This window comes from Cnephaeus nilssonii, assembly GCF_951640355.1.
Source record: "Cnephaeus nilssonii genome assembly, chromosome: 12".
Classification (NCBI taxonomy): Eukaryota; Metazoa; Chordata; class Mammalia; order Chiroptera; family Vespertilionidae; genus Cnephaeus; species Cnephaeus nilssonii.
In genome coordinates this window covers 220,528-244,187 of record NC_137083.1, presented here as the reverse complement: position 1 = coordinate 244,187, position 23,660 = coordinate 220,528, and the positions used below count along the sequence as shown (strand labels likewise).

Below are 23,660 nucleotides of genomic sequence, written 5' to 3'. Positions count from 1 at the left end.
GGGCTCCGCAGGACAGCGGGCTCACAGCGGGCACGCAGATACCCCCACCCGGGGCAGAGCCAGGGTCTGGCAGCAGCAGAGCAGGGCAAGCGGGTCAGCGGGGGTCACGCTGCCGCGTGGGTGCTGCGTGTGGGTGAGTGAGCGCCGGGTCTGCGTGAGCCCCGTCCTCCTCGGCACGTCCTGGGGGCTTTGTGGGCCTGGCCTCCTGCCCGCAGCCCGGCGTGGGGGTCAGCCCTGGGGGCCTGCAGTGACGGGTCAGGACACAGGCCGGGCTGTGCCAGGCAGTGAGGGAGTTGTGGGAGGGGCGGGGCAGGAGGGAGAGCCTGGGGCACTGGCGGTCTGGGCCTGGCTGCCTCTGCCTCCAACTTCAGCCAAGGGCGTCGCTGGGGGGCGTGGGGGCGGGGCTCCGTGGGGGACTCGGTGCAGTGGCTGACGGTGCCCAGATGTGGGCACAGCTTGTTGAGGAGAGGGCTGGCCCGCTCCTTGTTCTCCTTGGTCGTTAGAAAACAGAGCTGGCCCTCGGTCACTCCGCAGGGCCCAGCAGTGGCAGGAGGGGTCCTGGGGGATCTGCCCTCCCCCCCCCCATTCGGAGGGGCTGTGAGGGAGACCCGGGTGGTGGCAGCACTACCGGGGCGGGGGGACCCTGAGGGCCAGTGCCTGGCCCTGGGGGCTGCTGGACACTTGGGGGCGGCTCGGGCCACTGGCCTCCTGTGTGCGGGGCAGGGACACTGAAGCACAGTGGGCAGCGCGGGGCGGCCTGACCTGGAGGAGCCTGGCTCAGGCCCGGGTGGTGCCTGCCGGTCGCCCGAGAGAGCGTCCGGTCGTGGGGGGCGGGTCCTAATGTATTGGGATGAGTGGCACCTGCTCTGGCCCATGAGTGACTGGGGGCTGCAGCATCAGCACTGCCCACACCCCGGTGCCCACCTTCCCTCTCGCTTTGCCCTTTCACCTCTGCCCTTTCACCTCTGCCCTTTCCTGCCTGGGTTCCCCCAGGCTATGTTGCAGGGTGTGGGCTCCACCCTGGCCTCCCTCCCAGAGGGCCCAGCTCAGGGTCAGGCTTGGCCAGCGTGAGCCTGGGGAGGGGGCCGGGAGGGGTGGGCCTGGCACCGGGGAGGGCGTGGGCACGGGGCCGGGACACGGCTGCACTGACCTGGGCGAGGGGAGCACCCGGGGCCCCTCCTGGCTCCTGTCTGCTCTGGGCAGACGGTGCCTTGATTCCCCGCCTCCCGTGACCCCGCCGGGCGGGGGCCTCACCCCAGTGTCCAGCCCCCGCTCCTGCACCCCACGGGCCAACACCCCCCTCCCCCGCCCCCGCTCCTGCGCCCCACGGGCCAACCCCCCCTCCTGCCCCCGCTCCTGCACCCCACGGGCCAACACCCCCCCGCCCCCGCTCCTGCGCCCCACGGGCCAACACCCCCCTCCCCGCCCCCGCTCCTGCACCCCATGGGCCAACACCCCCCGCCCCCGCTCCTGCGCCCCACGGGCCAACACCCCCCTCCCCGCCCCCGCTCCTGCACCCCACGGGCCAACACCCCCCCGCCCCCGCTCCTGCACCCCACGGGCCAACACCCCCCGCCCCCGCTCCTGCACCCCACGGGCCAACACCCCCCCCCCCCGCCTCTGCTCCTGCGCCCCACGGGCCGCACTAATGCACGTGCTTCTGCTGCAGCCACTGCATCCAGCAGATCCTGGAGGCCGTCCTCCACTGCCACCAGATGGGGGTCGTGCACAGGGACCTCAAGGTGAGTCCCCGCCTCCGCACTTCGCCGGGGCCCTGTCTGTACCTGCGTGTCCTTGGCCTGAGGGCCCCTGTGAGCACACACCTGCACGTGCATGTGTGCATGAAGGTGCGTGATTATGCGTGTGAGACGTGTGTGCATGTGAGATGTGTGTGCGTGCACGTGTGTGTGTGTGTGTGTGCATGGGGTGTCTGCACACAGCCCTCATAACACCTCCAGGCTCCAGGGCTGAGAGGGGATGGCTGTCAAAAATCAGACCATGAGCACATGACCCCTCAGGGTCTCACTCTGACCGACTGCGATGCAGACCTGGCAGGGGGGGCCCAGATGAGGTGCTGTAGGCGGGGCTGATGCCCCAGGAGCAGAGGGTGCCGTGCCAGCCGGGGTCTCTGCAAAGTCCCGCCTCGTCCTGGAGACCCTGTGGCCCTCAGCTCAGCCCTAGGCCAAGCGCCCCAGACCTTTCCAGAGGGGTCATCTTCCCCCCTCCCCCTCCCTCCCCTTCACCCCGCCCCCTCCCCTCGCCCTTCCCCCCTCCCCCTCCCTCCCCTTACCCCTCCCCCTCTCCCTCCCCCCTCTCCACCCCCTCCTTCTCCATCTTCGGCCCCAGCTCTCTGGGCCGGGCCTGGGCTGTCCTTTCTGCTGAGAGGCCCCCTGGTGGCGGTGAGGCAGCCTTCCCTTGGAGCTGGCCCTGAATGTGTGTGTGTGTGCGTGTGTGTGCATGTGTGTGTGTGTGTGTGTGTGAGTGTCTGTGTGCTCTGGAACAGGCATGCCCTGTGCCCTTGCTGTGCCCGGCTCCCTCTGCATGTCCTGTGGTCCCCGTCCTCCCAGTGTCTGCTTCGTGCGCCTGCCCTGCCCCCGTCACTGTCTCCTCTGAATGAGCCTCACTTGGGGGCCTCTAAGAGGCGGGGCCACAGGGGCGTGGGAGGAGTCCCCCCTCCTTCCTGGACCCCAGCATTCAGAGGCCAAGGCAGAACTATGGGGGTGGGCCCCCAGCCCGGAGTGAGGGGCGGGGAGGGGGAAGGCGGCAGCCTGTCCCGCTCCAGCTCCAGCTCCAGCTCCAGCCCCGAGGCCGGCCTGGCGGAGCCCCCTCCCCGGTAGCACTGTGGGTGCTCTGGGCCTGGCAGGAGCGTGGGGTCCGCAGAGCGTCGTCACCATTTGGGGCTGCGGGGCGGCAGGGGAGGGAGTGTCCTCATTGCTGGGGGGCTGTGACCCTGAGATTCAGCTCCAGCCTCCGCCGCCCGCAGACCTCCTGACGTGGGTGCCCAGAGGTGGGGTCCCCGGCCCGGCTCTCGCTGGCCGTGGGGGCCTGGCACACTGGGACACGAACAGCTCGGGGTCACAGGTGGTGTCCGCAGACTCGGGGTGTGGCGTGGGACTTTCTTGGTGGCGCTGAGTGTGTGCCGGGAGCGTCGGGGCGGAAGGAGTTTGAGCTCATTCGCGCCAACGAGGAGGACAAGTGGGGAGCAGACGCAGAGGCTCCGAGGCCAGCAGTTCGGGGTCTTTCAGAATCGAGGGGACGGAGGTTCGGGGGCTGGACTCCGGGTGTGACCAAGGCCAGGGCTCTCCTGAGGGTGGTCCCCTCGTACAGGTGGGTCCCAGACACACAGAAGCCCTGGGCAGGCCTCACTCACGGCAGAGGGGCCCCTGACTGAGTGACAGGCCGGACGTGACCTCCACGACCTCCCTGGGTGGACGGATGGTCGATTGCCCGGTGGAGCTACTTTCCACAGAGCCCTTTCCTCGTCCCCGTGCCGTGTGGTCTCGGGGCCGGCCTGTGGGGAGGGCGCCCGGCGGTCAGGGGCGAGCCGTCCAGCAGCCGAGAGCGCTGAGCGCTGAGCGCTGACCGCGGGGGGAGGTGGGAGAGGGAAACAGGTGGGAAGGGACCACCTGGGGTCGGGCCAAGGTCCTGGTCAGAGGGCAGCAGCCCCTCCCTGAGCGAGGGTGCTGCTCCCTGAGCGGGAGGCGGCCGTGCCCGGCTTCGGGGCCTCGGCCATCCCTCTGTGCGCTGGGGGGTCACCGTCCTGCAGGAAGTGCCCGAGCCCCAGCAGGCACCCCCGCCGTGTCTCCCAGCAGCCAGACGGGGCGGGAGGGAGCCCCTCGGTGATGGTGCCCCCACCAGGGCTTGCGGGGAGCACTCACTCTGGTCCAGCGCCCCAGTCCCGTCCCGGGTCCCCGGGACCCCGGCCGCACTCGGAACCAGCTTTTCCCTATGAGGGTCCTGTCCCTCGGGGCTGGGGGTGCAGGCCCAGGGCCCACAGGCGTCAGCGGTGCCGGGAGACACCACGTGCGGGTCAGGCCTGAGCGCCCACCTGCAGCCACTCTCCCTCTGTCTCTCCCCTTGGGGGTCCCGGCGTGAACCCCGCGGCTCCCGCAGCCCGAGAACCTGCTCCTGGCCAGCAAGTGCAAGGGGGCGGCTGTGAAGCTGGCAGACTTCGGCCTGGCCATCGAGGTGCAGGGCGACCAGCAGGCGTGGTTTGGTAAGCTCCCGGCTGGGCTGGCGGGGGGCAGGGAGGGCTCAACTGCCCAGGCCCTCACACCCCCTCCCTTCCCGCTAGGGTTCGCGGGCACACCGGGCTACCTGTCCCCCGAGGTCCTGCGCAAGGAGGCTTACGGCAAACCGGTGGACATCTGGGCATGCGGTGAGGCCCGGGACCGGGCTGGCGGGGGAGGGGGGTGGGAGGAGTGGGCCAGTGGGGCAGCAGATGAGACCACCTGGGGCCCCCGCGGCTGCTCTGTGCCAGTGATCATGGGTTCTGGGGGGCGTGCAGACTGCCCTGTGACGTGGGTGAGGATGGGGGTGCGGTGAGAGGCCGTGAGTGACATTCTGCCAACGTGAGGGTCCCCAAGAACGACCCAGGCTGCCCGTGGGGAGCCCAGGACCCCGGTGCCTTCCTGGGCTGCCTGGCTTCAGGCAGGACCCCCCTTAGCCGGGGCTGGGAACCCCTGCCGGCCGCACACTCCACCTCCGGGCACCGGGCTCCCGGGCGCGGGCACGGGGCTCGCGGGCACGGTGGGCGCGGTGGGCGGGCGGGGCCCGCTGAGCCTGCCCTCGCCGCAGGGGTCATCCTGTACATCCTGCTGGTGGGCTACCCGCCCTTCTGGGACGAGGACCAGCACAAGCTGTACCAGCAGATCAAGGCCGGTGCCTACGACGTGAGTGCCCCCCCCCCACCTCGGAGAGCCTGGCCCCTGCTGGGGGGCCCGACCCCCCTGAGCACCGTTTGTCCTCCAGTTCCCCTCCCCCGAGTGGGACACGGACCCGAAGCCAAGAACCTCATCAACCAGATGCTGACCATCAACCCCGCCAAGCGCATCACCGCGCACGAGGCGCTCAAGCACCCGTGGGTCTGCGTAAGTCCCCGGCCTCGGCCTCCCGGGCGTCGGGTGGACCCTGGTCCTGTCCCTGCACCTGGCCGCCCTGAGCCCCCCTGTCCCCTGCCCCCCTTCCCCCTGAGTTCCCCCTGAACCCCCCTGAGTTCACTCTGAGCCCCCCTGAGCCCCCCTCTGCCCCCGGAGTCCCCCCTGAGCCCCCCAGAGTTCACCCTGAGCCCCCTGTCCCCTGAGCCCCCCTGTCCCCTGAGCCCCCTGCCCCCCTGAGTCCCCTCTGAGCCCCCCTGCCCCCTGAGCTCCCCCTTCCCCTGAGCCCCCCTTCCCTGAGTCCCCTCTGAGCCCCTCTGCCCCCTGAGCCCCCCTGCCCCCTGAGTCCCCCCTGAGCCCCCCTGTCCCCTGAGCCCCCCGTCCCCTGAGCCTCCTGCCCCCTGAGTCCCCTCTGAGCCCCCTGTCCCCTGATCCCCCTGTCCCCTGATCCCCCTGCCCCTGTCCCCACAGCAACGCTCCACGGTGGCCTCCATGATGCACAGGCAGGAGACGGTGGAGTGCCTGAAGAAGTTCAACGCGCGGAGGAAGCTCAAGGTGAGGGGGCCGGCCGCACCCGTGTCCGGAAGGCGCCTGCCCCTCGAGGGCCCTGTGCTGGGAGGGGGGAGGCTGCAAGGCCCAGCCGTGCCCCCCCCCCCTGGCAACCACACCCAGGTGCCCGGCTGGCCCCACCCAGCCTCCCGCCCCCCGAGGGGCTCCAGGTGTGAGGGCGTCCCCAGCTTCCTGGCCAGGCCCTAGTGCTTGGTGGGGGATAGGAGGGAGGTGGCCTGGCCCCACTTCAGGCTGCTGCAGGCAGGGGGTACCCCGCGCGCCCAGCACACGTGGCTGTGCCGTCAGGGAGAGGCCCCGGGTCCTGGGCGGCTGTGGGCGTGGGCAGCTCTGGAACGGGAGGCTCGTGTGGGAGCAGCTGGTGAACCTGCCAGGCACCGGGGGCTGAGGCCTGGGGCTCCCGGCCAGCCCCGCGTCCCAGCCCGTGTCTCTCCCCAGGGCGCCATCCTCACCACCATGCTGGCCACCCGGAACTTCTCAGGTGAGACCGCTCCTCTGACAGGCTCCGTGACCCCCGCCCACCCTCCCTCCCCTGTGCCCGAGGCCCTCCCGGGGCACTGGCAGGCCCCCACCTGCCCCGCGTTTGGGTCCGTGTCCCCACCCGACACCCAGCTCTGTGTCTGTCCGGGCGTCCGTAGGTCGGCGCCTCTGTGGCCTGTCGTTGTGCTGAATCCGGGCACCGTCTTGTGTGGGTGAGAGGGCCGGGCCTCTGCAGCTCCGGGCGTGCTTGGGGCCGGCCGGACCGCGGAGGTGGTGGGGCCGGGGCGTGCGGCCGCGGGGGTGGGTGGGGGGGTCTGGGGCCCGAGGCCAAGGGCCCGGCAGGCCCGCCAGGGACAGCGTCACCCTGTCCTGTGGCTTGTGTGTGCGGCGTCTGTGGTCCGTCCTCACTGTCTGTCTGCACCCGGCACCCTCCGTGACCTCGCTGTGGCCGTGCTGCGGGCGGCCCGTCCCCGAGACGCCCAAATGTGGGTCCAAACGTCAGTCTCCACCTGTCGTCCTCCTGTGAGGCCCTGGAACCCCGCGCCCCGCCAGACGCTAACCTTCTCTGCTTCCTTTGTCTCTTCTCTCCCTCACCTCGCCCCGTCTGCCGCCCTCCCCTTCTAACGGTGCTAACAGTGGGCAGACAGACCACCGCTCCGGCCACCATGTCCACCGCGGCCGCCGGCGCCACCATGGGGCTGGTGGAACAAGGTAGACGCTTGGACCCGCGTCCGCAGCGCATGGAGCCCCCCTGGCTGCACGCAGCCCCGGGCAGGGAGCCCCGCTCCCGCCGCACCCACAGCCCCGCCCCTTAGGCCCCTAAGCCGTGCCCACACGCGTTTGCCTGAACCCCAGCCCTGGCCCCTGAGTCGGGGGTCGGGAGACCCCTTTGGCCAGAGCTCTTTGCTTCGGAAGCTCCGTCCCCCTGGTCCATCCTCATTCAGAGTGACCCTGACCCACAGGAGGACTCGGGGCTGCTGCTGGGGTCCCCGTGCTACAGGGGCCTCAGGAGGCCTGAGGCAGAGACCCCGCCCGAGAGCCTGCGGCCATCCGTCCACCTGGCCTCGCGCGTGCCCCCCCCGCCCCCCACGCACACACACTGGCTCCGCTGCTCACACGCCACCGGGAGTCTGTGCTGAGCCAGCCCTGCGAGCCCTGGCGGGGTCCTAGGCGCCCCGAGAATGACGTTGAAGGCCGCCTGGCTCTTTCTACAAGGGCCCTCTCCCCTCGTCCCAAACCATGAGGGGAGACTCTGGTTCTGCCCACCTGCTCCCAGGAGGCCCAGGTCTGCTCCCGCCCACTGAGGCCTCGGCCAGACCCCGAGGGCTGCCGACCTCGTCTTCCTCCTGGGCCCACAGCCGAGGGTGGGCTGAGGGCCCCGCCCAGGCCCAGGCCTTTCCCTCCTGCACGCCCACCCTGCCCCGCCCTGCCCCACAGCCTGGGCAGCCCCCCCCTCCCCCCAAGAGGACCCAGCCTTCCAGCTGCCTCGGGGCACAGGGGCGGGGCCCGCCTCGGGGAGGGTCTGTGGGCACGTCAGCAGGCCCATAGGGCTGTCCAGTGCCTCATTCTTGGGGTCCTGAGGCACCTGAGGGTCGGGGAGCAGGGAGCGGGAGGCAGAGGCTCCGGGTGGACGGCACAGGAGTGAGGCGGGCGCGGAGCTGCCCTACCCGCTCGCCCCAACGCCGCCTCCTGCATGAGCCGCGTGCATGGGGGCTCCTGGGCGCTGAGGGCCAGTCGGGGAGGTCAGTGCATGTGGGGGACCAGCATGGCTGCCTGTGACCAGCTGCGGGCGAGGCAGACTGGCCTGTGGACCGAGGCCCCCCGGCCTCACTGACCCGGCAGACGCGGTGGGGGCGGCGGTGGGGTGGGGGTGGGGTGTCTCAGGTCTGAGGCCTGGCTTCTCTGTGGGTGACGGGCACCCTCCGCCCGCGGAAGTCTGGGTGTCTCTGTGGAGACGGTGCCGTTCGTCAGAGCCCTGGTCGGGTCCCGCCCGCCTGGCCCCTGGAGGGTGGTTCGTCTCCCGGGCCTGGGGTGCGTGCTCAGGCCCTTGGCTGCTGCCGGTAACCACGCATGAGCTTGCCGGGCCTTTGCTGGGACCGACGGGGCTCGGCGGGCTCAGGGTCGCTTGGGACAGCGTTGCTAGGAGACGGGCTTGCACAGGGGCTGGAGGGGAACTGGGTAACAGGACGGTGTTTGCTTGGAGCCCAGGCGGGGGCTCGCCGCTGCGCCCGCGGGTTTGATCGAATCGGGCTGGAGGGGACCCGCTGCCCGGGCCTGGCCCGGGGCCTGCGAACGGCCCACGGGGACCACGGCTCCCTCTGTGCCGGGCACAGCACGGCCGCGCTGCCTCTACCTCAGCCTGGGAAAGCCCGTCTTCCATCGGAGAGGGGGCCAGCGTGCTCAGCCCCAGGCTGATGCCTCTCCGCAGGCCCAGCTGGTCAGCCAGCCGGACGGGTCCCTGGGCGCCACCACCTCAGACCACTTCCCCTTGCGGGGTGGGCTCCCCTCTCCTGGGGCAGCGGCGAGGGGATGGGGAGGCGAGGGCTGTGCTCTGGGGACGAGCCCGCGGGGGACCCACGCTGAGCCTGTGGGGCTGTCCGGGCCCGTCCTGAGGAGGTGTCCACGCGGCCCCAGGAGTTCCAGGTCCTCGGAGCCTGAGGGCAGGGCCGCCAGGGTGTCTGTCAGGGTCCTGAGTCCGGCTGCCCTGGCCTGGCCCTTGGAGGGTCTGATGGGGGGACGAGGGAAGGACGGTCTGGGGTCCTTCATGCCCTGGGACCCACAGGCAGCGCGTCTCACAGAGGGGGGCCAACATGAGGCAGGCTGCTGGTCAGCTCTGCCCCGAGGATGCTGGGAGGGAAGCGTTTTTATACGCACGCACGCACACACACACACACACACACACACACCCTGGCCGGTGTGGCTCAGTGGATAGACCGTCAGCCTGCGGACCAAAGGGTCCCAGGTTCGATTCTGGTCAAGGGCACGTACCTCGGTTGCAGGCTCCTCCCTGCTCCGGTGGGTGCAGGAGACAACCAATTGCTGTGTTTCTCTCACATCGATGTTTCTCTGTCTTTCCCTCTCTCTTCCCCTCCCTCTAAAAATCAATGGAAAAATTTCCTCGGGTGAGGATTAACAAAAAAAAAGAATATATATGTATATATATATTAATTGCTTTTAGAGAGAGGAAGGGAGAGGGAGAGAGAGAAACATCAGTGATGAGAATCATCAATCAGCTGCTTCCTCCACGCCCCCCACTGGGGATGGAGCCCACAACCCCGGCCTGTGCCCTGACCGGGAATCGAACTGTGACTCCTGGTTCCTAGGTCGGCGCTCACCACTGAGCCACGCCGGCCGGCTGGGAGAGGAGCGTGTGAGAGGAGGGACAGAGCCCGGGGAGCAGGAAGCCGGTGCAGCGTGGCTGCTCGGAGGGCCTGAGGGCTTCTGACCGAGCAGCCCCCTTGTCCCCGCGCGGAGCCCGAGGGCAGCGTGAGGCCCTGGCCCCAGGGGACTGTGGTCAGAGGCGGCTCGTGGCCCTGGCCCCCGCTGGCCACTGCACCGGTCTGAGCAGCATGGGGACCCCGCAGAGGGCTTGCTGAGCAGACACCCCCCCCCCCCCCGCATGTTTCTGTCAGAGGGCCTGGGAGTCCAGGGGGTGCTAATGCTGCCAGCAGGGGACCCACACTCTCTGGGTCTAAGTGCCCGTCTTGGCCAGGGATGCTCCCAGCAGGCGTTTGCTCCCCGGGCCTCTGTGGGGCCCTCCCCCTCCCCCCTCCCCTCCCCTCCTCGTCCCGGAGAAGGTGACTCTTCAGGCTGGCCAGCTGGAGCCTTTGGGGCCCGGAGCAAAGGACCCTCCCTGCTTCTCTGACCACACCTGCCAGCCTGCGGGGCGCTGCTTGACTTGGGGGAGAGGGCCGGACGGGCTGTGGTCCTGGGCGGGGCTGCACTCTGCCTGACTGACAAACCTGTTTTCTCTCTCCCTCACGCCCTACCCTCCCCTCTTACCTTTGTGTGAGGTAAGCTGACTTCCTTTTCTTGGCAGTCCTGTCATTACCGTGAGCCTCTGGGGAGGGCAGGTGCTGGGCCGAGGCCGAGAGCTGTGGAGGGCAGAGGGGAGGCCGGCAGGCTGCCCTGACCTCCATGGAGGGGGCGGGCAGCCTGGGGTGCAGGTGGCCTTTGACCCTCCCCCATGCACGTCATCCTACTGACCTCACGGAGCCCGGGAGCCCGCACAGAGGCGGCAGCTCCAGCTGCCAGGCAAGGCCAGGAAGTGGCCCCAAAGGAGAGGTGCCTCGGGCTCCGGCCGCGGGGCAGAGCGAGTCCTCCCTCCAGTGGAGGGACCCAGAGGCACCTGGGTGGGGACGGCCCCCCTGTGGGCACCAGCGGCACCCCACCCGCTGCGAACGTGCAGTGAGGAGGGGTGCCCGCCACACAGCCTGGCGCCCGTCCTGTGTCCTCACCGGGGGCACCCACCGTCCTCCCCACACTGCCCGTCCCTGCAGCCAGGGTCCCGAATCGGGGGCGACACCTCGGTCCCCCAGGGCAGCCACCCTGCCTCACTCTTGGGGAGCCCGGCACCTTGTGGGCCCCGAGGTCACGCGTGCCAGGGGGCTGCAGAGGGTGGCCCCTCACGATGCCTTTCCTCCCCATGCAGCAGCCAAGAGCATGCTCAACAAGAAGGCCGACGTGGTGAAGGTGAGGCTCCCGCTCCCCAGGCCGACCCCAGGGAGGGGCCTCGTTCTCCCCCTGACGCCCTCTCTCTCCGCTGCAGCCCCCGACCAACAGCACCAAGAACAGCGGCGCCGCCACCAGCCCGAAGGGGACGCTTCCTCCAGCCACCCTGGTACTGGGCCCGCAGCCCCCTCCTGGCCCCGGGACCCTGGTCCTGGCCCCGCAGCCCCCTCCTGGCCCCGGGACCCTGGTACTGGGCCCGCAGCCCCCTCCTGGCCCCGGGACCCTGGTACTGGGCCCACAGCCCCCTCCTGGCCCCGGGACCGTGGTACTGGGCCCGCAGCCCCCTCCTGGCCCCGGGACCCTGGTCCTGGGCCCGCAGCCCCCTCCTGGCCCCGGGACCCTGGTACTGGGCCCGCAGCCCCCTCCTGTCCCCGGGACCCTGGTACTGGGCCCGCAGCCCCCTCCTGGCCCCGGGACCCTGGTACTGGGCCCACAGCCCCCTCCTGGCCCCGGGACCGTGGTACTGGGCCCGCAGCCCCCTCCTGGCCCCGGGACCCTGGTACTGGGCCCACAGCCCCCTCTCTTGGCCCCCGGGACCGTGGTACTGGGCCCGCAGCCCCCTCCTGGCCCCGGGACCGTGGTACTGGGCCCACAGCCCCCCCTCTTGGCCCCCGGGACCGTGGTACTGGGCCCGCAGCCCCCTCCTGACCCCGGCACCCTGGTACTGGGCCCACAGCTCCCCCTTTTGGCCCCCGGGACCGTGGTACTGGGCCCGCAGCCCCCTCCTGACCCCGGCACCCTGGTACTGGGCCCACAGCCCCCCCTCTTGGCCCCCGGGACCGTGGTACTGGGCCCGCAGCCCCCTCCTGACCCCGGCACCCTGGTACTGGGCCCACAGCCCCTCCTCTTGGCCCCCGGGACCGTGGTACTGGGCCCGTAGCCCCCCCTCTTGGCCCCCGGGACCGTGGTACTGGGCCCGCAGCCCCCTCCTGACCCCGGCACCCTGGTACTGGGCCCACAGCCCCCCCTCTTGGCCCCCGGGACCGTGGTACTGGGCCCGCAGCCCCCTCCTGGCCCCGGGACCGTGGTACTGGGCCCACAGCCCCCCCTCTTGGCCCCCGGGACCCTGGTACTGGGCCCACAGCCCCCCCTCTTGGCCCCCGGGACCCTGGTACTGGGCCCACAGCCCCCTCCTGGCCCCGGGACCGTGGTACTGGGCCCACAGCTCCCTCCTGGCCCCGGGACCGTGGTACTGGGCCTGCAGCCCCCTCCTGGCCCCGGGACCCAGGCCTGTGGCAGCCGCCTGTCAGGAGGCCTGGGTGACGATGGGGCCCAGCTCCAGCCGGTCTCTGACGAATGACACGGCCCCCAGCCCTAGCTGCTCCTTGGGGGTGGGGTGAGGGGTGAGGGGTGAGGCTACGCCGAGAGCCCGCTCAGCAGCCAGACAGGCCAGCTCCTGCCTCCCTGGTGGGTCCTGGTGAGAGGCCCACAGGGGACCCGGTGCTGCCTTTCGGGCTCAGAGGGGAGACGGTGGCAGCGGGGACCCGCCCAGCCCCAGTGGGGACCCCGCACAGCCTCCCAGGATGAAGGCGGGGCTGGTCTCACTTCTCCGCCCGCCGAGGTCTGCAGGGAGGCAGAGACCCCGCGTTTCCCATCAGTCACACCTGCCGGCCCTGGGCAGGCGTGGGATGGGCCTGCTGGCCTGTGGCTGCCCAGGGGGAGGGGAGGGGCTGGCGAACATGGGGCCCCCCTGCTGGGCAGGGATCCTGGGCTCTAGGCCTCGCCTGGGGGCGTCCTGTCCAGGGGACCCCACGGCTGGTGGTCAGGCCGTGGGGGCGGGATTGCTGGTCCACCTGTTCTCAGAGATGCCCCGGCCGGCCCTGCCCCCAGGGCCCATGTGACGCCCCGGGAAGGCTGGGTTTGCCCAGGGCCGACCAGGACGTGTGGGGGTCCAGGCCCAGCAGGGGAAGTCCCGTGGGGCCTCACAGCCACCCCGTCCTGGGCCCCTGCACCCCCTGCCACCACATCCCGCGCCACCTTCCAGCCCAGGCTCCACGCCAGCCGCTTCTCCCCGCCCTGGCCAAGCTCTTCGCCGCGGCCTGGGCATCCCTGGGTGTCGCGTCTGCTTCATCGCCGCCCCTCCCCCTCCGTCCCTGCCTTCCCCTCTGCTCCTCGGCTCTGCTGGGCGCCCGCGGCCCCTCCTCTCACTCCCTCCTTCCTTCCTCTGTAGGAGCCTCAAACCACCGTCATTCATAACCCTGTGGACGGGATCAAGGTACCGCCCTCCCCCTCGGGAGCTTCTGTGGGGGCCGGAGGCAGACCCTGGCCCCGGGGGAGGGCTGGGCATTGACCCTGTGGGGGCAGGTGTCCCCAAACCCATCCCGAGGTAGCACGGAGCCCACGCGTCCCTGGCTGCTCTGCCGGGAAGGCCCAGCCCGCTGCGCCCAGCCCGTGGACAGGCTCCGTGATTGCAGGGCAGGGCCACTTCTCAGGACCGCCTGCTGCCGTCCCCTGTCCACTCTGCCCTGGCTGAGTGCAGGGCCTGTGGGCGGGTCTGGGGCGCACAGACCGGTGACCTCGCCCACCTTCACCTCGCTGCCGGCGCTTCCTGCCGGGCTGGCCTCTCCTCCATCCCACCCGCATCTCGGGGGCGGAGAAGGGCTGTGGCCTGAGTCCTGGGCCTGGACAGGCAGACCCTCCTGCTGGCCACAGCTCGGAGCCCGTTCGCCAGGCGGGAGGGGGTCCCTCGGGGACCCTGTGGAGATATCCCTTCTGGGGAGCCGGCTGCCTGGGAGCTTGGTGACGGGCGGGTGGCAGCTGGTTTGTTATCTGAAGGGCAGCACCTGGCTCCCAGGCCGAGGAGGGGTGGGCCGGGCCCGGCTAGACAGAGCAGGCTGGGAAGGAGGTGTGGGCGCCCACACTCGGCCTGGGCCCCCCAGGTTCCCTCCCACTCTGGGTGTCTTCCTGGTCCCAGGAGCCTCGGGACTTTATAAGCCGGCTTCCCTTGCTGTCAGACCGTCCAAGCAGGCTTCCCACCACGCACGGTGGCCTTGGACGTGGGCAGTGGGACTGGGTCATACGAAGCCCCGGCTGCCTGTGGGTCTCTGGGGCCAGGGTCCGGCAAAGGCACCTCCCAGGCCCCTGCTCCCCGGGCCCTGACCCCCAGGCCCCTTGGGCGGGCCGGGCAGTCAAGTGCTGACCCTGCCTCCCTGTCTCCCCAGGACTCGTCCGACAGCGCCCACACCACCATAGAGGACGAGGACACGAAAGGTACCGTGCGCTCCCCACGGCAGGGCGCGGGGCAGGGTGCGTCGGCGGCGGTTCCTGGTCAGGGTCTGTGACTCGGATGCCCCGGGGCCTGGCCGTCCTCGGAGACAGCGATCGGCCCAGCCCGCGTGCCGGGCTGTCCAGGGTGCAGGCCTCCAGCCACGCCTGCCAGGCGGGCACCCTGACGGCAAGGAAGCTTCCGCCGCCCTTCGCCCTCCCCACCTGTCCCTCAGCTCACCCCAGGGCCAGGCGCCCAGTTTTCCAGGAGAAACAAGTTCACAGTTGAATTTGCTCAATTTCTTCAAGTTCCTTGAAGTCATGACTGTCTGGCGGGCAGTTGAGTGGACGAGCAGCCGGGGGCCTTGCCGGGTTCGGTGCGATTCCGTGGGGCAGGGATCTGGTGCCCAGGCCCCAGCCTAGGCCACACCCCACGTGGGGCTGTGGACCCCCTGACACACCAGCGCCCTCGGGGCTGCCCAGGGCACCCCAGCCGGTCGTGCTGCAGTTCGGGGGGAAGGCCAGGCCCACCCTACACGGCGGCTGCCCAGCATCCCCAGCCCAGTGCGGGGCGGGGGGGAGCGCGGCACGGAGCATGAGCCTGAGCAGGGAGACGGGCGTGTGTGTGGTTCCCAAACAGACAGAGACAGGCTGGAGCCAGCAGCATGGAGGCCAGCCTGGCCTGTGGGGCTCCGGTCCAGGCCTGCTGCGGGGAGGGGATGGTGGGGGCGGGGCGTCTGGCCGCTGCTTCCCAAATCTGACCCCGGCCCTCGGCTGGGAGGGGTGGGAAGTGCCTGGCCTGTGCAGCTGAGCCCACTGCACTGAGGGCCTCATACACAGAGGAGCCCCGAGTCCCCCCCGAGCCTCCCCCACGCCGGGCACACGCAGGCCCCCACCCGCTGCGTGGACCTCAACACCTGCTGTGACGGGACAGCCTGGACGCTCCTGGGTCGGGGTTCTCCAGCTTCAGCCCCACCTCCTCCTCCTTCTGCCCCTTCCCTCTGCAACCCCCTCCCCGCCTGCCTCCTGGTCACGTCTGTCTGTCCACCAGCCCCCGGGCCCCGACTTCCTGAGCTCGGTGAGGAGGGCTCGGGCCCGGGAGGCTGAGGGCCCCCTGCCCTGCCCCGGGTATGTAGCCGGCCCTGTGGCCGCGGGGTCTCCTCCAAGGGCCTGCAGTCCCTCTCCGGGACCCTGAGAGCCCAGGGCGCTGACCCCCCGGGTCGTCTCCGCTGGCTCAGGCCTTGCTTCCACCTCAGGGGGCTCCTCCCTGAGACAGGCCCCGGCGGGAGGCATGGCTCCCTGTCCCTTCCTCACGCCCACCGTCTGCCAGCCCCCAGGGCCTCTGACGTCCTGAGCTCCAGCCGGAGGGGCTCAGGGACCGTGGAAGCCGAGGGCCTCCTGCCCACCCCGTGTAAGTCACGTGGCTCTGCGCCCCGCCAGGCATGGCCGAGTGTCTGGCCAGACACCCCTGCTCATGCTGCAGCCAGCACCCCACACGCTCGCTGCTGCCCGGCTCCGGCCGGCAGCCTCTGAGGCTGCAGGCCCGTCCCCTCGCCTCCCCAGGCGTCTGCCGTGGCCTCCACAGTCACGCTGCCTTCACGGGGCCCCACCCTGAGCCCCAGGCAGCACCGAGGGAGCCCCTGACAGCTCGCAGGCCTATGGCTAAAGGAGCAGAGGGCCCTGCTCTGCCCACATGTCCTCCCCACGGCTGGCGGGTCCCGGCACATTCTCACCCTCCGATCACCCATTTACCAGGCCTGTCACCTGCTTACCAGGCCTGTCACCCACTTACCAGGCCTGTCACCTGCTTACCAGGCCTGTCACCCGCTTACCAGGACTGTCACCCACTTACCAGGCCTGTCACACGCTTACCAGGCCTGTCACCCACTTACCAGGCCTGTCACATGCTTACCAGGCCTGTCACCCACTTACCAGGCCTGTCACATGTTTACCAGGCCTGTCACCCACTTACCAGGCCTGTCACCCGCTTACCAGGACTGTCACACGTTGTCCTGGGCCAGGTGCCCCCCCTTGGCTGGCACCTCTGCTCCAAGCAGCTTCCCCCCCACATCTGCCATGTCCCCCACACCCGCCATGTGACCCTTCCATCCTTCCACGACTCCCAATGTCCCCCTACTTCCCCCACAGCCCCTCCCTCCCCTGCATGTCCCTCATGGCCCCCTTTTCCTCCGCCCCTATGACCCCCCCTGTCTCCCAAAGTCCACCATGACCCCCTCTGCGCTTCCCCATGCTTGGCTGTCAGCCCTCAGGTTTCCTCTCTTGCACGCCCCCCCTCGTGTTCACATCTGTTCTGTTCCGCCTCAGCCCCCAGGATCTCTGACATCCTGAACATAGGAGGGGCTCAGGGACCCCAGAAGCCCAGGGCCCCCCACCCTGCCCGTCTCCGGCTCTCCCAGGCCCCCCACCCGCCCCAAGTAAGTGACACCTCAAGGGGCCCTACAGCTGTGGAGACGCAGGCTGCAATGTGGGTCCCCCACCCCGGGCCCCGCTCTGGGACAGGCAGCTGGGGGCACGGAAGCGGCCGGGGCTTCCACGTGAGGTGCCTCTGGCCTCAGAAACGGAGTTCATGGCTAAAGACGGGGTATGAACACCCGTGTCCGTGAGCACCTGGAGATGGTCCAGGGTGAATGGGGCCTGCCCCCCGTGACCTGCGGGGTCTGCAGGCAGCGAGGCTCGTGGGAGCAGAGGGGCCAGCGGCCCCAAGGGTGCCCGGGAGTGTGTCTGGCGTCCCTCCGGCTGGGTCCAGGGCCGGGGCAGCTCCGTGGGGTGCTCCGTGGCAAGGGGAGGTCTGGCCCTGCAGGGAGGGTGGAAGCCGGCTGCCCCAGGAGGGAGGAGCGAGCGCTGGCCCGTCTGCCGACTGCCCGCCAGTATCACTTACAGGGATGGATGACACCCCGGGCTGCAGCCACCCCCACCCGAGGGGAGGCTCCGGGCTCAGAGGAGAGGCAGCAGGGCCAGGGGCCAGGCATGGCGGGGGAGTGGCTGGGTGAGTGTGGCCCCTGCCCACCCTGCGGGCCGAGTGGGGGGAGGCCGAGGCAGGGCGGAGGGAACGGGCTAAGCCGTGGGGGAGGGCTGGCGGTCTGTGGCCTGCCGGCTAGAGCCCTGTGGGCGGCCCTGCCGAGAGGGCTCTGTGCTCGGCTTGAGGGGCAAGGGCCAGAGTGGGGGCCCTTGGACGCTGATGTGGCTGAGGGCTTGGGGCGAGCGGGGCGAGCGGGGTGGGTGGGGGGTGGCACCAGTCAGCTGGTGGAATGGGGTGGATCTGGTCGGCACACGGGACTCTGCAGTGTCTCGTCCGAGTTCAGAGGCTCCATGTCCCAGACACTGGACCCCTGCCCAAGGCTTGGAGACCTGCAGGATGCTCCCAGGGGTCACCTGCATGGACCAGCCCAGGCTGCAGCCCTCCCCGTGGGGCCAGTGCAGCAGCCTGGCGGGCTCTGCGGACAGGCCTGCGTGGGGCTGCAGCACGACTCTGCCTGCTTAGGGGTCCCCTCAGCTGACTAAGGGTCTGGGGACCACAGAGGGGCTGTGAGCAGGACCAGATGGCAGGGGATGGGTTCTGGAGCCAGCAGAGGGGGCCTGGCCTGAGGGTGGGGGTGGGGCATTGGGGTGCCGAGGGCAGAGGCCTCCCAGCCAGCCTCCCTCGGGGAACAGGGTGAGTCTTGCTCCTGGATGTGCCCCACTCGAGTCCCTGGCACCCCAGCAACTTGAGTGTGAGTGAGTGAGTGTGGGTGGGGAGGTCCCCAGGTGTCAGGACGGGGTGGGGCAGCCTGGGGAAGGGACTGTTTGGGGCTGAGGTCTGCTCTCCATGGGTCTGAGCAGGTGAGCCCACCCCAGGCGCCCCATCTCCAAGTTGGGGATGCCCAGCTCGGAGGCCCAGGCACAGGGGTGTCCTGGGAGGTCGGGGGGCGGGGGCGGGCGCCGTGGGCCCTCCTCTCTCAAGTGCATGCCGCCAGCTGTCTCGGTGTGTAATGGGGTCGTGCTCACTGGCCAGGCCGCATCTCCATAATCGGGATTATACACAATCCTGATCCTGCAGCTGTCTGCCTGGATGGCTGGGGCTCCGCGCCCCGGCAGACACCAAGGCACAGGGCTTGGTGCCAGCAAGGAGTCACCGGGGTGCCCCAGGCCCCTGGCCAATGGTGGGAGCAGCGGCCCCCTTGAGCTGGTTCGTGTCCACAGATTTATGCTGTGAGCTTGGGAACGTCCTGTTCATTTAATACTTTCTCTACACCAGCTCCCATTTTAAATTACAATTGGTTTAAAAACATTCATCTCCCCTTAGTGGAAGGTTGGGTCACTCTGGCTGGTGACTGTGACCTCAGAGTGTAGGGGAACCAGCAGGAAAATGTCCCTCGGCTCCACGGGGAGGCCTGGGGGCCAGGCTGCGTGGGCGGGGCAGCTCCGCCGTCTGAAAAGAAAGGATGACCCGGTCGGTCGGTCGGTCGGTGGGAGGTGGGGGCTCTGGGCAGGGGCTGGACTCACCCTGAGCAAGGGGCCCCGGACAGGCTGAGGCAGGAGCGGGCAGCTGTGGGAAGGACGTGGCCAGGCCTCACTGGGAGGGTTGGGGGCGGGGGCGGGGCAGCGATGGGCTGCAGACGGGGGAGCCGGAAGCTGGAAACGGCCTTCACGACGGTGACAGGTGAACCTCATGGGGTGGATGAGGTCCCAGAGCAGAAGGGAGCTCAGCATTGGGACTCGCCCAGGCAGAGGGCAGAGAGGTGGGCCGGCCGCTGGGGACGCACAGGGACCTGAAGCCTCGGATGCGGCCTGCACGGGGACCTGGGACCTGGGAGCTGGAGCCGCAGCCCCTCCTAGAGGCCAGCCTCCAGGACCAGACCTGCGGGTCAGACAAGGGGCAGGGAGGGAAAGCAGCACGGAAGCAGCGGGGCCGTTTAAGACGGGAGCCTACGCACGCTTGCAGGCTGGTGCACATGCACTCAGGCCCACACTCCCACCTGACATGCACACGCGTGTTCCCACCCCTCAGGTGTCACACGCAGCAGGCAGCCTCTTCTGCCACGGACTCAGTCTCCCTCCAGGTGGGTTCCCGGGAGAAGGAGCGCCCAGACAGCCCCAGGGGCGGCCGGCCTGGACCGTGGGCAGAGCCCATGGCAGCTTCAAAAGCCCATCCCACGTGGCAGCCCTCAGCGCCATGGTCCCTAGCTCTGCCGGGAACGGAGGGCTCGCACGCAGACACGCGGCTGGGTAGCCTCGACCCCTGGGGCTCTGGGCGAGGCTGTGGGATCCTGAGTTCTTCCAAGCCATTGGGTCGTTGCTGTAAGAATCACCGCTGTGTGCATGCCTGTGGCACGTCTGTGCACGGAAGTGGTGCAGCACCTACCCAGGGACAGTGAGTACGGAACCAGATTGAGGGAACACAGGGGCCTGCAACTATGTAAGGTTTTGTTTCTTTAAAAAGCGTCTGGAGCCAATAGGACAGTGTCCAGATCTGAGTCCCCGGAGTGGGCTGGATCATCCTCTCTGCTGCTTCCATGTGTTGAAAATGTTTTGCACAAAAATAAATGTACTTAGAGACAAAGGGCCCCGGGCGACCACCCTGGGGGCCAGGCCTGCCGAGGCCCAGGGGCCAAGTAGGCCGGAGCCTGGAGGATGGTGGAGAGTGCGGGATGGACGAGTGGTGTGCTGGCCGGCTCCTGGGCCCAGGACTGCAAGCAGGGAGAGCCAGAGGAGGCGGAGGCCAGCGCCTGGTTTGCTGCCTTCCAGGGAGAGGGGTGAGGCTCACGCACTCTGCTCTCTGAGCTGCCTGGCCTTTGGGTAGAGGCCTCCCGAGCCCCCAGCCTTCTCCCTGCTGTGCTTGTTGTTGGATTTGGGAAGGATCTGTGGGCGGAGCCAGGAAGGCAGATCAGGGCTGCAGAGGGCCCAGGCTGTGATGGTTGTGGTGGGTCTCACCCCCTTTCTGCATCTCCCAGACATGTGCCGGAGAGGGAATTCTCTTACTCAGAAACGTATTTACGGCAGCCGAGGTAGAAACTTGTTGGACTTGTGGGAGCCGTGCTGGCCTTGGAGAGAAGGGCTGGGCTGGGCGGGTTGGGCACAGGGCTCGGCCCTGGAGAGGAGAGGAGAGACGGGGGCCGTGGGTCACTCGGCCTCTCCCCCGCAGCTCGGAAGCAAGAGATCATCAAGGTCACGGAGCAGCTCATCGAGGCCGTCAACAGCGGGGACTTCGAGGCCTACGCGTGAGTCGGGGCCTGTGCGGCTCCCGGGGCAGCCTGGGGGATGGGTGGCTGAGTGTCCCCAAGAGAGGGCTGGACGCCCTGGGCGGGTGCAGAGGGGGCCCTCCTCACCTGGGTCTGCCCCCCAGGAAAATCTGCGACCCAGGCCTGACCTCGTTTGAGCCTGAAGCTTTGGGCAACCTGGTCGAAGGGATGGACTTCCACAGGTTCTACTTCGAGAACTGTGAGTGAGGCCGCGGGGTGGGGGTGGCGCGGAGCCCCGGGGAGCCCCTCCCTGCCCAGGCCGCGCAGCCAGGGCCCGGCCCCGGCGGGAGCGGGCAGTGCCGGGTGAGAGGCGGCCGCAGGCTGATCCCAGCCCGTCCGCAGTGCTCGCCAAAAACAGCAAGCCGATCCACACGACCATCCTGAACCCGCACGTGCACGTCATCGGGGAGGACGCGGCCTGCATCGCCTACATCCGCCTCACGCAGTACATCGACGGCCAGGGCCGGCCCCGCACCAGCCAGTCCGAGGAGACTCGCGTGTGGCACCGCCGCGAGGGCAAGTGGCAGAACGTGCACTTCCACTGCTCAGGGGCGCCCGTGGCCCCGCTGCAGTGAAGGTGAGCTGTCGGGGGGCCTCGGCGGGGGGCGGGGTCTCGGGGCGGATGGAGCCACGGTGCACGCAGGGGGCCTGGGGTGCAGACCTGGGGTGCACGCGGGAGCTGACCCTCTGCCCTCACCGTTGCAGAGCCCGATGGATCGTGTTCGGCGCCCAGCCGCTAGGCTCGCGGCCTGCCTGTCGCATGTTTGTGTCTGCCTCTTCCTCCCCTGGTGCCTGTGTCTGCAGAAAACCAAGACCAGATGTGGTTCCTTTTTAAAAACAAGATGACGGCAACCACAAAAAAAGAAAAACAAATAAATGTCGGATGAAATGTGAAAAAAACTTACAAAGGAAACGCTGTAAAAATGACTGGCATTGGCGGGGCGTGAACCTGCTGGCCACTCCGCACCGAGCTCCACTTGTCTGTCCGCCCCAGGCCTCCAGCCGGGGGCGCACGTGCCCACGGGCAGGCCTGCTGCCCTCACGTGTGTGTTCGATGGGACCCACCCCACCCTGCTCGAGGTGGGTAGTGTCAGGTGTCGTCTAGGGGGCTGCGGGCCGCGGCCTGAGCGCAGCTGTTCCCTCTGCTGCTTTTCCCTTCCTCTACCCCCTCCCCCGAAGGTGGGTGTGGGCTCCTCCCGTGCCAGCGCCTGGTGCCCCGATGCCCCAGTGTGGACGGGCAGTGCAGAGGCCAGGCCAACCCCAGGGAGGATGCCTGTGAGAAGCTCTGAGGGCCCAGGCTGGCTCTGCTCTGCCCCCGCCCACCCCCCCAGGGGCTGGAAGTGCGGACGGGTGCAGCTAGCTTCAGACTCTGGGGGCGGCTACCCTTGGCAGCAGCCCTGTGGGGAGGGGACCCGTGGGCTGGCCTCCCTCCTGTTCGGGGGCGTGCCTCTGACACAGAGGGACGTGGGCTGGAGGGCCCAGGGCTCAGGGCTTGGTCCTGATGCAGGAAGGAGGGGTCAGAGGAGGCGCGGCTCCCTGGGCTCCAGGCTGCTGCAGGGTCCAGGCCAGAGGCAGTTGCTCTGGGGGAGCACAGGGCAGGCCAGCCACTTGCCAGGCTTCAGGGGGGACCCTGAGTGGGAGGAGGGGGCTGGGCTCACTTCCTGGAGGCTCAGGGACGGCCTCGTGGTCAGATGGCGGCAGAGAGCAGCCAGGGGTGGGGCAGGTCCGACCAGGCCTGGTCACAGAGACTGGGCTCCTCCTGCCCCAGCACCAGGCACTCTTCAATTCACATTGTTTTCAACAAAGGTTTTCTTTATCTTCCCCCCAAAATCAACCCCAGGGAGGGGCATAGGATGGGGAACAGGACATAGGACCTGATCTCCACGGAGACTGTCCATGCCACTCCGAGTGGACACTCATCTGCCCACCCACAGCTCTGCTCAGGACAGCTGTCCCCACCGTGGACGCGGTAGACATCCGCCCGCCCTGTGGGCATGGGCGGTGAGTGGCAGGGCTTGCCTCCGACAGGGTGTGCCTGGCCACTCGCCTCCTGGGGCCTCCTCCCACTCCTCCTCCTCTCCATGGAGCTGCCTGTCTGGGTTAATTTGGGGATTTTTTCTGGGGGATAGTTCTTTTGCATGACCCCACAAGCAGGCCACACCCGCTCTTCCAGCTCGATGTCCATGGTGCGGCCTCGCTGGCCCGCCCTGCGGGGTCGGCCTTCCTCCTCTCTTTTTGCTGAGTTTCGTTGTCTTTTCTTTCTGAGCCTTGTAAGTGTACAAAAAACTATTTTGTTCTGTCTCGGGAAACTGCAAATAAAAGGAAAACAGGACAAACTGCTTCTTGTGCAGCTCGGTGCTTTCTGCTGGGACCCCACCACCCCTCACCCAGCCCCTTCTGTGGGGCCCCACTGGGCCTGGCTGTAGAGGCTGAGTCCAGACCTTCCTGAGCCTGGCCGGGCGGACGGCCCGCCTGGGGCCCCTCTGCAGCTGCAGGTCACAGCTCCAATACCTGACCCCCCACACCCCCAACCTCTCTCGTCACCCCTGTGGCGTCTGGGGTGGGAGGAGCCACAGGGCCGGGCTCCGCTGACCTGCTGAGTCGTTCCCTCCATCAGCCACCTCGCCGGTGTGGTTTGCTGACCGCCGGCCACAGGGGCTGGGGCATGTGGTGTCCATGGCCATCCTGCCTGCTTGCGGGAGCCCACACCCTGGGTTGTGCGGACAGCACACAGGCCTGCACGGTTCAGACACCCACGTCACCCATGCACAGCGGTGGCTGCTGGGAGGCAAAGATGAAACAGCAGGCGAGGACAGGCAGGCTTCTCAAGGCCCAAATGGCCCGAGCCCCCGGCAGGATCTGGGGACAGGGCTGCCAGTGCTGAGCCTAAGGTGCCCAGACGGAGGGAGAGAGGAAGGACTGGGTGGCAGGGCTAGACGCTCCCCAGCAGGCTCCCTTTGCAGCGGCCCCAGCATGACACCCCGGGACACCCCCAGGCCTCTGCCCACCCTGTGCGCCTGGTCCTGGCCCTCAGGGGGAAGGTGTCACCCAGTGCACCCTGCAGCCAGGACACGAAGCCTGCCTGTCTGCCCACCCTCTGCGCCTGGTCCTGGCCCTCGGGGGGAAGGTGTCACCCCGTGCACCCTGCAGCCAGGACACGAAGCCTGCCGGGCCTCCCTCGGGAATGACCACCCTGGCCTGTGAGGCTGTTGGCACTGACCGCATGGCTGCTGACCTGACTGACCACCAGCTCCCAAGGCCATCTGAGCGCATGGCCGCCCTCGGGCCCAGCTGCAGACCTTTCCCTCCTCCCTCCCAGACATGCTCACGGGGAGGCAGTGGC

The 23,660-nt window shown here is 69.1% G+C and overlaps 1 protein-coding gene across 1 annotated transcript in view; it reads left to right on the top strand.

Moving 5' to 3' along the window:
• Positions 1-22,591, top strand: part of CAMK2B (calcium/calmodulin dependent protein kinase II beta) — a 47,046-nt gene extending 24,455 nt beyond the window's left edge. The window contains 16 exon segments of the mRNA XM_079786139.1: positions 1,670-1,742; positions 4,114-4,216; positions 4,295-4,378; positions 4,798-4,892; positions 4,972-4,993; positions 4,996-5,090; positions 5,568-5,651; positions 6,102-6,144; positions 10,795-10,835; positions 10,912-10,983; positions 13,045-13,089; positions 14,036-14,084; positions 20,221-20,296; positions 20,422-20,516; positions 20,660-20,894; positions 21,023-22,591. Coding sequence (XP_079642265.1) covers positions 1,670-1,742; positions 4,114-4,216; positions 4,295-4,378; positions 4,798-4,892; positions 4,972-4,993; positions 4,996-5,090; positions 5,568-5,651; positions 6,102-6,144; positions 10,795-10,835; positions 10,912-10,983; positions 13,045-13,089; positions 14,036-14,084; positions 20,221-20,296; positions 20,422-20,516; positions 20,660-20,892 — 1,210 coding nt within the window. The 3' untranslated portion in view covers positions 20,893-20,894; positions 21,023-22,591.
• Positions 22,592-23,660: the final 1,069 nt, after the last annotated feature.